This window comes from Periplaneta americana, chromosome 14, assembly GCF_040183065.1.
Source record: "Periplaneta americana isolate PAMFEO1 chromosome 14, P.americana_PAMFEO1_priV1, whole genome shotgun sequence".
Classification (NCBI taxonomy): Eukaryota; Metazoa; Arthropoda; class Insecta; order Blattodea; family Blattidae; genus Periplaneta; species Periplaneta americana.
Genome location: NC_091130.1, coordinates 110,924,560 through 110,937,765, shown reverse-complemented (window position 1 = coordinate 110,937,765; position 13,206 = coordinate 110,924,560). Strand labels below are relative to the sequence as shown.

Below are 13,206 nucleotides of genomic sequence, written 5' to 3'. Positions count from 1 at the left end.
GGCAACATTTTCTCTTCCTCATACGGTTCATTAAAAGATTCCAGGTTCCCATACAATGTATGGCCCCGTATGGCCTCCATGACAGCACTGAGTGGGGGTAATAATACCTTCTTGGGATCAAGAAGAGGGTCATGCTGGATATTCTCGTCATAAACGTGAAACTCTGGTAGGCCACTCTTTCCTTCCCCAGAGTTGTTTATTCATCATACTCACCACTATCTGGTTTTGCGGACACACTAGATTCATCATCACTAGAACTGGAACTTTCAAATTTGGTGAACGCAGGAATAGGAATGTCACTGCTGTATAGTATGGATCTTATAATGAATGTAGTGTTTTTACTTTTTGTTAAAACCTCAACCATACAAAAGTAGCAGTCTTCCATGTGACCTCGCAGTTCCCACCACACAATTGGAACTCCAAAAGTGAGGCATTTTCTCTCTCCCATAATTCACTGTATGAGATTTTCAACACATGTCCTACACACTTTATGTGGTTTCCAGCATTTGTCCTGGTCGCCTAGTTTAACCTCGAAATAAGCGTGATATCCTTTGGATACAAAATCAGATATATTTTTCCTTCGATTTGGTGTTGTAAAACAGCCACAAATATAGCAGGATAAGTTTGAGCCGTTTTTACATTTTCGGCTTTCTTCTTCAAAATTGTGTAGAGTTCCTTCAGTGGAACGATGAAAATCGCAGTGAGACAAGTGGCCAACAGACTTGGAGGTCACATATTCTGTTTTTCTCAGTCCCGATCTCCCTTGCAAGGACGCGTTTTTGCGTATCTTTTAATGTTTCTCCTCAATTACCCTCTGATCCATTGATTCCTCTCAAAAATATATTTAAAATACTGGCATCATAGATAAGATTGCTGTCATTTGAGGCGTTCAGAGCTAAAGTGCATCAAGTCCATGGGACGTAGTTTTGAGATAATAGGATTTAAAGTTAATTTGCTCTAGTGGATTATCTAATTTGACTAGCAGTAATTTTATTGCTCCATTCTCAAATTCTAGATTTATAAAATATAAACAATTTTGATGCTAATTGATGCAACGCTTTGGTGACTTGATCCAAATATAGCTCAGAACATCATGAACAAACAATCTGAGCCAAAAGTGACTGGTGTCACCTATCAGCGAATGCTTGGAATTAAGACTTGATCCATTACTGCTCGGAAAAGATCTAACTTCAGATAATCAGAAAATGAATTGAACTCAATTTATGGAAATTTGTGACTTGATCCACTTTAGTTCTGAACGCCTCATTTATAAAGCAATTTATACTGAAGAACAGCATAATGAATATGCAAACACAATGATTTTTTTAATAGACCGTCTACATGAAAATATATTAACTGCAAATGCAACGTAGATGTCATGGCAAGCTGCGAGAGTAGTTGTATGTGCTATGCTAGCAAAAGATTTCGCGAAATTTTCTTACAGTTATCTCGCTCAAATAAAAGAAGGCGCAGACAATTTATTTTTTTGATCCAGTAGTAATAACTGACATGTACATTCATAAGCCAGTAACATTTTTTTTACGTTGTGCTCGTTATAACAAAGAACAAGGCAGAACACACAGCCATGACACAAGTGTGCACGATGTCATTCGTCTGCCAATTCCCGCTCTTTACAAGAACCAATCAGATTCACTGATGGCGGCTTATGGAAACTGCCACCACTTCTGCAAGCTGATGGAAACTCTCAGCGTATTCCGAATCTCACCGGAGCGTTGGACAACAATGACGTCACGCTGCAGTGAAATAGGAACAAAACTGCTGGAAGGTTCGATGGCTAACATGGCGGCTGTACAAGTTGTTGCCTGTGCTACGCTAGGAGAATTTTGCGAAATTTCCGTACTGCCATCTCGTTCAAAGAAAAGAGAGCATAAACAATTTATTTCTTGAACCGGTAGTAATAACTGGTCCGTTGACATGTTAGCTCATATCGTTTTTACGTTGTGCTCATTATAAACAATACAGCAGAACTCACCGCCATGACACAACAGTGTACGATGTCATTCGTCTGCTAATTCCCGCCCTATACAAGAACCAATCAGATTCACTGATGGATACTGCCACCACCTCTGCAAGCTGATGGAACCGGTGCGACACCGGTGGAGCATCAGTGACGTCATCGTTGAAATTTGGAACGCCGTGATGCCATCAAATTGCTCAGCGCTGAGATTCGGAATACGCTGTCTACTACAGCACTGGAGGGAGCATCAATGACATCATCGCTGACATTCGGAACACCGTGATGTCATCTGATTGCTCAGTGCTGAGATTCGGAATACGCTGAAAGTCTTCGATTAGTAAACATGAACCCAAAGAGTGAAAGAAAAGAGATAAGAGACAGAAAATGGGAGTAAGACTGGAAGGAATGAAGAAATAAAATGAAACAATAATAAAGAATGAGAGAGAAGCCGCAATGTTCCAGTTGAATGAGGCGGAATACCATGTTGTAGTTTCCTGAAGTCAGTCCTGATGATTTACGTAAAGATTCATTGCTGGTCTTACAGAATTTATCTGTTATGGTAACAATTGTTATTAGAAGAGAAAATTCGCTCCGGCGACGGGGATCGAACCCGGGTCCTTGGTTATACGTGCCAAGCACTCTAACCATTGAGCTACGCCGAAGTTCAGTCCACCGCACCGGATCGAAAAAACACTAGAGGAGGGGGATTCGGTCCGGTGCTGTGGATTGAACTTCGCGTAACTCAATGGTTGGATCATTCGGTACGTAGAACCAAGGACCCGGGTTCGATCCCCGTCGCGCCGGAGCGAATTTTCTTCTCTAATAACTAGGGCTAGGATTTTGATGACCTATAAATCATGAAAAAATGTCCTAAAAACAATGCATTTATGACCTAAAAATCTTTCAAAAATGTCCTTAAATATGCCCTAAAAATTGATCTTAAATAATTGGCTTAGTAGGAAAAGAGGTTTTCTACTACTTAATATTTAGACTAGTAATTAAATAAAATTTTACATAATTTTTTCTAAGTAGTACACTTTAATTAATATTTTACCTGATGTAGTTTCCATGTATGATCGTTCACCTCTGCTTCGGCATGTGGACGTGAAGTCAGCAGTCAGCTGTCGGTCTTGGCCCTTCATGGGCTATAGAACCATGGATATTTACTTTTACTTTTCATTTAGTCTATCACAAGGCCACTTTTATCCGGAATTAGCAGGTGTAGAGGAGTCTATATTGAAGGGAGGGTTGGACTGTTCCATTACATGGGGTGTACTGCGTTCAAATGGCAATATTTGTGTAGAAAAACGATTAAAATATTATACAAAATAATGGGTATCAATGGACAAAATATGTAAAGAAAATGTTAAAGGAAATAAACATTATTTTACATTAATAATGGGGATTTATGGCCAAAATTAAATGAAAATGCCAAAAAAATGACCGAATAAAACAAAAGATGCTCTTATAAGTTGAAACAGGCAAAAAATGAAAAAAAAAAGCCATAACAAATATGTCTTAAAACACTCAGTTTATCACATAACATACTGGCTGTTCATTTCAAAGTGTGTCATGACGTCACTGTTGTTGGGTCACCAATTTGAGGCGAATTTCAGCTTATATGTTAGAGAAGTTGCCTATTATTTAAGGCGTTCTTCAATCTGAAATTGAGAACGTGTACGGTATAACTTGAACGTCGTAGCAACAGATGGCGGTCTGTACGGTCTGTGTGCTACCATGACCTCTTTCGAACTGTGTTTTGCGCCGGCAAGTCGTACGCAGGGTATTTGTTATCATCGGTTGCGTACGGTAACATTCCACAACACAAATCAAATGCTCCTTGTCCATGTTGACCGTCGAAGTTAATGTCAACAAAGACGTAAGTAATCGTCTTAACCCTCTCCCCATATCCCGACAGTACGTATTTCCAAACAGTTCACATTCCTGCCACTATCGGCGTTACCGTACGTATCGATACGTACTCTTCAGAATGAACGCCGTACTTGCTAGGCAACTTCTCTGCCTCATAGGTTATACACCTCTGAGGAAGTGTAGGAAGATTGAATTCTCTAGGCTCATCGGCTAGCCACATGACGGCATACAGCGAGCCATGACACACTTTGAACTGAACACCCAGTATAAATACGAAAGTAGCTATGTTTCTGGCTTTCTAGAAAAAAGATGCAATTTCATCAAAATCCTAGGCCTACTAATAATAATTTGTTATCATAACAGATTAAATTCTGTAGGACCAGAAATTAATCTCTACATAGATTCTTCGCCCAACAGTGCACAATACTGTACATTCCGGTCTATCAAAGTCACTCTTTTGAGTGCGCTCCTAGTATAATGGCAGTTGACTTTTATATATACATATGTCAACATATATCCCGAACATGGAGTCAGGCCACAAAGGGAAAAACACTGGAGGAGGTAGATTCGATCCGGTGCGGTGGATTGAACTTCGGCGTAGCTCAATGGTTAGAGCGCTTGATACGTAGAACCAAGAACTCGGATTTGATCCCCGTCACCGGGGCGAATTTTCTCCTCTAATAACAATCCTGATGATCCTTTGAAGAGGGATAAGAAAGAATTTAACCAACTGTTTTATATAAATGCTTCGTTTATTGTCATGGCAAGTGTAGATGTAACATTAAATAGACGATAATGACAGACGTCCGAAAGCGCTGCAGGCATCAGGAGCTTAGTGATGGAATCCGTAGGAAGCGTAGGCCAAGGGAGCGGCGTGAACAGCGTAGGGGGCGGCAACAGCCACTGGAGCCTTGACGAAGGCGGGAGCGGCAACAGCCACGGGGGCGTGCACAGCGACGGGGGCGGCCACAGTCTTCACGACGGGGGTGGCGATGTCGACCTTGTGGATGTTAGCGTATGAAGTGGCAACGGGGGCAACAGCCTTAACGGCGACGGGAGCGGCAACAGCTACGGGGGCGGCGTGAACAGCAAAGGGAGCAGCGTGGACTACGGGGGCGGCAGCGTAGGTGGCCACAGCGGGGGCACCCAGGTAACCGGCCGAAGCGGCGGCGAAGAAGAGGGGCAGGAGGATCTGAAACAAAGAGACATCATTTGCAACTCAAAACGATGTTGGTGAGGTTAAGCTTTCAGTGGGTAGTTGAATATATGTTACAATAGTGGGTACAAGACCAGGAAAGTAATTCTTGACTAAATTCTCACCACAATATATTATGTAGGCTACATACTAATTCAAAAAAAATAGATTCAGTGTAATTATGATGGCTGAAGTGGATTTTCTAATCTATATAACGCTGTTCATGGCTACAAGCTGTCTGAATGGTCAGATCTTCGACCTGTTACACAGGCGGGGTCCGGGTTTGAGTCCCGATCTGGTGTGCAATGTGAAAAGTTCATAGTGACTCTTGTGGTGGACAATGTCGGAATTAGGGTTCAACTTTTCTCGGGGTTCTCCCGTTTTCCCCACATTAGGCATCTACAGGGCCGGGTATTTATGGAGATAGTGAAAATCACGACATAATAGATATACAATAGATTTTTACTAATTTTTACGAATTAAGTGATTATGATTAATAATATGCGGATAAGAAAATCGCGACAAATCGCGAAATAGAGTTATAATAGCGAAATATGAACACATTCGCGAATTATTACTATTGTGTCGTTTTATAGCGAATTTCATATTCTGAGTTTATTTTCGATTTTTTTTCTCTTGAATTTGTTATACATCCAAATAGGCTACATTACATGGTATTCCAGGTGTTCTGATTACCTTAGCGAACTCAAAAGACGGAGAATTCAACATTTCTCTAATAATTTGAAAGTGTTAATTTGAGGGCTGCAAGTTTTTTTTCCATTCTAATGAATGTGTGTTAAATACAGTCTCAACCAACAAATATTGTCTATTGGCCGTACAGCACCTTTACCAGAATTAAACGAACCTTTAATGTTAATTATTTGGAAAGTAATATACATAACTGAGTTAATACTCTAATTCCAAAATAATTGTATTTTCCAAAATTTCCATTAATCTCCGTCAAGAGTACAAATAAATCTCCAACAATCTCCGCCGATACCAATATTAAAAAACTCAAATGATAAAAAGTTCAACATGATCTTATGAGTAGCAGCCATTCTTTCTCTGTGTTATCCGCGAGATGTTTTATTGAAGACGCCACATTATTATTGTACGAGTATTATTTATAAGCTATATTGTTTTATTCGTGCGCCCAAGTGTGAATTTTAGTACATTTTAAAGATATAATTTATTTTTTACTTTTTTTTTCTAAAGAATTTGTTTGTCATGAAGTCACCGACAAATCTTTAAATATTGAGTGGACGAAGTTTATCTCTCTCATCTAATTAAGCCACTGTTGTCTGAATTTTTTTTTTCATTTTCATGATTTATATTGAAAATTTGCAATAAATTTATGTTAAATGCAAGAATTAGTCTTTTTTTTTTTGGATATACAGAAAAATGTATGTCTAACTCATTTATTTCTGTTTGTATATCTCGTTAAGGTACGAGTAAAACTAATTGTTTAAGATATGAAAATAAAGGTATAGAAGCTACGCTTGCTAGGTTATGTTTTATAAAATTTTACATGCTGTTATTATTATTTAAAAAGAAAAAGTCTGTAAATTAACTTCTTGGTTTTTAACTACAAGATGTTTTAACCAACACCGTACTGTTTGTTTACACTAAACCTTCAGAATGGAACAGAAGTGTACTGATTGAATTTATTCCTTTATTGATATGTGATATATATATATATATATATATATATATATATATATTGTATATACAAAGTAAAATATATGCAGGAAGTTTTGCCGGAGATGGTGTACATAAGTAATGAAATATAACTTTTTCACTAAGTGTAAACATCTCTTGCTGTGTATTGTGTGCTGATGGTATTGTGAAGACAGATTGTAATGTTTGTATAAACTAAAACTGAGTTACTACTGTACTAAAATATTACTTGATTGCAAACTAATTGTTTAAGATATGAAAATAAAGGTACAGAAGTTACTCTTGCTAGATTATGTTTTTTTTTTTAATATATCCCCTTTCTTCAAACAGTAGCTTTTGAGCTACAAATGCAAAATATCCAGCTGAATTTGGTTCAGTTATGATTAGGATAGAGCAAATTTAATTCCCCACTTGAGACTGCACGTATTTACCTTAATTTCTTTCAGTTCCATGTTACATTAAGCTGTTGTCTTTCGCCGTTTCGACTACATTACCAAGGAGTCCCCTACACTCATGAATATGTAACAGTGACTCGTAATCCTTGCAATTGTGGAGTTGGAACGGGCTCTTAAAAACGAATTCTTGAAGGAAGATTTAAGGTGATGATTGGGATTATGATCATGATAATATCCATTCATATTGTTGAGAATATATTCTTACACATATTAATAATTGTGCTCAGTCACTACACTTCAATACTTATAAAATTAACAAAGGATTGACAATCTTCTAGACGACCTCATCCAAGCCAGTAAATCTACTGACATGAGCCTGTCGCATTTAAACACACTTAAATGTCATCGACCTGGGCCGGGATCGAACCCGCAACCTCGAGCACAGGAGGCCAGCGCTATACCGACTAGCTACCGAGGCCGACTGGATCATTTTAATTTGCAGATTACTTATTTTGTTTATTTAACGACGCTATATCAACTACTGTGTTATGTAGCGTCGATAGAATTGTTGGTATTTGGCGGAATGAGGCAGAGGATTCGCAATAGATTAACTGAAATTCGCCTTACGCTTGGGAAAACCTCGGAAAAAATCCAACCAGGAAATCAGCCCAAACGGCAATCGAACCCATGTCCGAGCGCAACTCCGGATCAGCAGGCAAACGCTCTACCGCCTGAACTACATCGGTTTTAGGCATGGGAATCCAAAAATATGACGCGATTGATTTAATTTCCGTAGTAACATTCATTAACTGCAATCGTAAACGGCAAGTAAGAAAATTACAGTACCATTCCTGAGCGTAGAAGCAGACAGGCTGAGCTGAAGAGAAGGACGTACTGTACACTGCCGCTGATATGTTTTCACTCGAGTTCCCACGAAGTGGATCACAGGCAACAACTTCACTTGGCGGTTATTTCACAGACAGTTCTCGCTCACGCTGTAGTCTTTCGTAATCGCACAGCACACTTCATATGTTTCTGATGTGAAACTCTCGTTTACATAACGGTCATGTTATGTTATCATAATACTAACTTCTTGTCTTTCGGGTCTTGTGTGAGAACTTACGTTCTGGTTTCATTCATGATTGTCCAACACAATGCGTGTTTTGTCTCTTGACATACTGTTACAGGGACAGAAGGTTGTGTAAGAATTTAAGTCCCAAAATTATACTGCTTGCCAAACTTTAGTTTATTTGCAACGTTTGTACGATAAGGACAAGTTTAATTTTTGGAAAACAACTACTTCTGGGAAGTAGAATGTTTGTAATATTCATTTTATTCATTTAAGTGCGAGAGTCATACTATTTACAGATCACAGTCTAGTATATACAGTCACGAAGCTTGAGTTATGAGGGTACCAAGAACAATAGACTGTGCGGGTACTATTTCGCATTGCTTGTAATGAGGTGATGGTTAGCAACTATCAATGATGCATATTCTCTACGTATGTAGAGTAGAATGTATATAGTAGACTGTGTTAGAGATTATGTAGATTTATTGTATAAAGAGAACTAAAGCTCTATTATGAACTTTAAAATGCCAGCAAAAGAACTATAAATGTGTTACATATCAAAAGGGATATAAACATGCAGTTATTTATTTCTGTTATTATAAAAATATGTAGTAATAATAATAATAATAATAATAATAATAATAATAATAAACAGCTGAAAATCTTCCACAATATAATTAAGTAACAAGAGAAAATATATTATCTAGAGATATATCGGCAACGAAAGCACTAATTAATAATTAATTACCTATGGACCTAATTAGAAATATTGATGACACCTGGATTCATGAAGAAACCAAAGAGAATACATTTTTATATAAATAAATATAATTAAGTGTATTCTTTCGTGTGACAAGTTTTTAAAATTGCAGTGATTTTGATTTAATGGCAATGATTTCAATCAAGTTTAATATTCAATATTAAATTTAAGTTTACTACAGATAACGAATGTTGTATGAAAAATCAAGTAAACACAAATATCGTAAACAACGATTTCTTTATTTATTATCGAAATATTGTTAGTGGTCTAAGGGATTAAAATTTTCTTAGACGTAAATATTATTTGTGCGTCGAATTGTAAATTAAAAAGAAAAAATTGAATTCCTATAATAAAATATATTGCAGTTTTAAAATGTTACTTAGAATTTTTCATGAAATACCCATTATAATTAATAGAAGTAAAATTTAACAAAAAAGTAAAATTGTATAACGTTTTAATGGAATTTAAGGATTTAATTTTTTTTTAATTCCTTATATTTATGTTAAATTCTGAATACTAAAACGCAAAATATGAAAACTCATACACAATAATCTACGTAAAGATTAATTTTTTGGTCCTACAGAATGTATCTGTTATGGTAACAATTTATATTAGAGGAGAAAAATTCGCTCCGGCGCCGGGGATCGAATCCCGGCCACCAAGTCACTCAATTGAGTGCGCTCCTTGTATAATGACAGTTGACTTAATATAAAAAAAGTCAACATACATGTCGAACTTGGAGTCAGGCCGCGAATGGAAAAACACTGGAGGAGAGAAATTCGATCCGGTGCTGTGGATTAAACTTCGGCGTAGCTCAATGGTTAGAGCGCTTGGTACGTAGAACCAAGGACCCGGGTTCGATCCCCGGCGCCGGAGTGAATTTTTCTCATCTAATATCAATCCATGCACAATAAGTTTGGATTTGATTTATAAAAAGTTCTATACACACCAAATTCTTATTTTCATGCAGCTTTTCAATAAAAATGCGTCTGAAATTACTTAGTTGAATAATAACAGTGATGATGATGATGATGATAATAATAATAATAATAATAATAATAATAATAATAATAATAATAACTGAAATATAGAACTATATAATTAGAATGTATGAAGATATACATAACATTTCATTCGATGTCTTCTGTTTTTACGTGGGATTGAAGGGTTCATCATGACGTTACATATTCGTATTATAATTGATTTTAAAGCAATTTTAATCGTACTTTGTTGTCTTTGTATTCAATTTAGCCTGTATCATTTCCATTTGATTCTTTCAAGTGTATAGGCCTATACGTTTAATTACGTATACTGATTTGGTATTATCAATATCCGTTTGTTACTGATGGATGTGTCTGAAATATTAACCTGTAAAGCTCTCTTGCATAAACTGAACAGAAGTTGACAGTTTTAAATAGCTTTTGAAACGAGTTTTGAATATATGTTGAAGAGAGAATATTACCCACGTCATCCAACTTTACAATACCGTTCCTCTCAGTAATTTGTATGATATCTGGAGGTTTCAGTAACTACGTATTTGTTCGGTAATGCTACCTTCGAAATGTCTAGATTGCGTAATTCATACAACACTCGTTGAACTTTTCGGAAACGAGCTTCTCATCTTTCCTTGGCCGCTTTTTTTCAGTGTTACATGTGCTAGACCATGAACTGAAGATTTTATGACACCAATTAGGAGCCTAATCCGCGTGTTCAAACATCACATTGAAGAAAAAAATATATATATAAACACAGGTTGAAGTGTAGGCCTATACATTGCAATTCTTTCTGAGTCAATTACGATGAGAAATAATCTGTAAATATTTCATAACGAAAAATGTTTTATTATGGTAAATTTTCAGTGGAGACGTTTAATGTTTTACAGTATTTTTTCTATAATGGCTGTATCTTTAATTTTCACTATTACTGTTTATATTGTTAACCTTTTAGATCATGTTTTCATTCACATTTCACTACATTTTTAGTTCATATATATGTTTTTTGTTTTAGTTTATTTCATTTTTTGTTTTTCCCTTTTCTGTCCCTTTTTTCTTTTCCTGAAGCTAATATTAACACAACATCCATGCCCGCGGCGGGACTCGAAGCCACAACCTTTCGGACCAAATATTCAAGCATAGGGTAATCTACACCTAGCAGATATTTATATAATGTCTATCTACGAGATGCTACCTCTTATTTAGGTTCTGACTGATATGTAGATCTATTATCAGGCATTACATCTCACTTGACAATATGTGTCATAGGAAGAACAATTGATTGTATACAGCTGAAGTCTGATTAGTATAATATGTTATTGGTTAGCAATATATTCAATGGAGAGGGAATGAAATTGGTCACTCTACTCGTTATCTCGTAGCTTAGTTGCTTCATGAGAAACCTGTCTTCTGACAATTGACTAAATAACTACTACCAGATACTTTCACGAATATAAAATAAATATATAGAAAAGCACATTATCTACATTAGCGTTTTAAAATAGGGGGCCTAGGCTATAACTTCTTCGAATGTTATTTAATATAACAATACATTCAACAAGACAAAACATTGAATATTTTACCTGGGGCATATTAAAGTAATTTACGAGTATTTAAAATTCGACCAGGGAGATGTAGGATGGAAATATAAATATTATCTACAAATTTCAAAAAAAGAAAATAGAATTTTAACTCCGTTCAAATATCAGTCTATTTTACAAAATAAAGGAAAATTGTATTACCAGTGTGAGACTCCATTCATGGAACTCTATATAATTATTAATTTTATAACCCCGGAGATAGAACTATCGGCACTTCTAGAGTAAATTTCCCTTCTAGAACCACAAGTGTAATTATTTAAAAATTGTACCATGAAGAATTTTGTCACTGGAAAAAAATATAACTCACAAACTTGAGCGAGAAATAAACTAAAAAATTGTGGTAGAACAGCAATGTAAGTAATGCATGATTTTCAAGGAAGTGGAGACTGCAATAGTTTTAATTATTATAACAGAAATTTAATAAAACTAATTTGAAGACCTGAAGGGAACTGGTATTTAAAATTTTTAATTTATACCAGGCCAATAAATTAAATAAGAAATAATTTGTAAATTGTTTTTAGAAATTTGAATTAAAATATAACATATATTCAAATAAATTGGAAAATGGCTAGGAAATGTATCTAGAAAGCGCGTGACATGAAGTGCTACTGGACTTACCAGCTTGTACATGATGATGGCTGCTTTCAGTCTGTGTGGGATCGAATGCTGGAGTCTCCGAGCCCTCTCTACTTTATATACACCTGCTGCCGCCTCATCTCCCTACTCTCTCTCATTGTCCATGCTGTTTAATGGCGGTCAGGGCCGCCTCCACTTTACCGCCAGTCACCGATCTGGTGCAAGGGCAACCCCCTGACTGCCATCACCATCACAAGTAATGCTACATTTCTTTTACTAAATAAATACTCCGGTCATCAATCACATTGCACGCGAACAGCCACCAGCATCAAGTGCAGAAAAGAATTCGCAGCCTCAGGCACTCATGAATGCCTTCTTACCTTTCATAAAATTCTGTCCAAGTACTTGGCATTTCATCATCGTGGTAGGAACTTGATACACATTACGTATTATACAGAGTGTAAGGGGTGTAAATGCCGTCCTTTTCACAGTCTTCGGGGAATGTCTATAGGATCAAAAAATGTTCATATAACATAGGGTCAAATCTTTACAGTTTTCCCAGAAAAAAATTTCTTTCCTTATTTTATTTGCATTATACTGTTTATATCGTTAGTAAAATTACGAACACAATTGAAGACATTAATACAAAAACAACCCTTGTCAAAATTGTTATTTTTCAGGAGAACAATAAAAAATAAAAGAATAACACATGCCAGCTATTCCCGTTCAACTGGTGTTTTATCCTTGCCTCTGTTGCACTTGACATGGGCCGTTTTGGATTTATTAGTGTTGTAATGGGTAGTATTAACACGGAACGAATGAGGTAATTAGAGGATAATGTTCTTTTTGTATTTATTGTGTTTTTTCTATTTCTATTTTATTGTGTGTATTTTTTTATGTATTACCCTTATATTTATTAGTTGCATTATTTTGTGCAGTTTCAATAAGGAATTGAATTATTTATATAATATAATTATATATATATATATATGTTTCACTGTGTTTTTTTCTTTTCATATCTTACATTTATTTTATTTTTATTATTTTTGTGAAATTTGGTTTGAAGTTAGATTAGTTGTAATTGTGATAAT

At 36.0% G+C, this 13,206-nt stretch overlaps 1 protein-coding gene and 1 long non-coding RNA gene across 2 annotated transcripts in view; one reads left to right on the top strand and one right to left on the bottom strand.

The window, feature by feature from the left end:
• Positions 1 to 13,206, top strand: part of LOC138712959 (uncharacterized) — a 491,061-nt gene that overhangs the window by 271,494 nt on the left and 206,361 nt on the right. The gene's annotated exons all lie outside the window — the stretch shown is intronic.
• Positions 4,584 to 12,306, bottom strand: LOC138713668 (cuticle protein 12.5-like). Its single transcript, XM_069845934.1, has 2 exons — positions 12,158 to 12,306; positions 4,584 to 5,042 (listed from the first exon to the last, which is right to left on the bottom strand). The coding sequence occupies exons 1-2, from the start codon at positions 12,167 to 12,169 to the stop codon at positions 4,683 to 4,685; spliced, it is 372 nt and encodes a 123-aa protein (XP_069702035.1). The 5' UTR covers positions 12,170 to 12,306; the 3' UTR covers positions 4,584 to 4,682.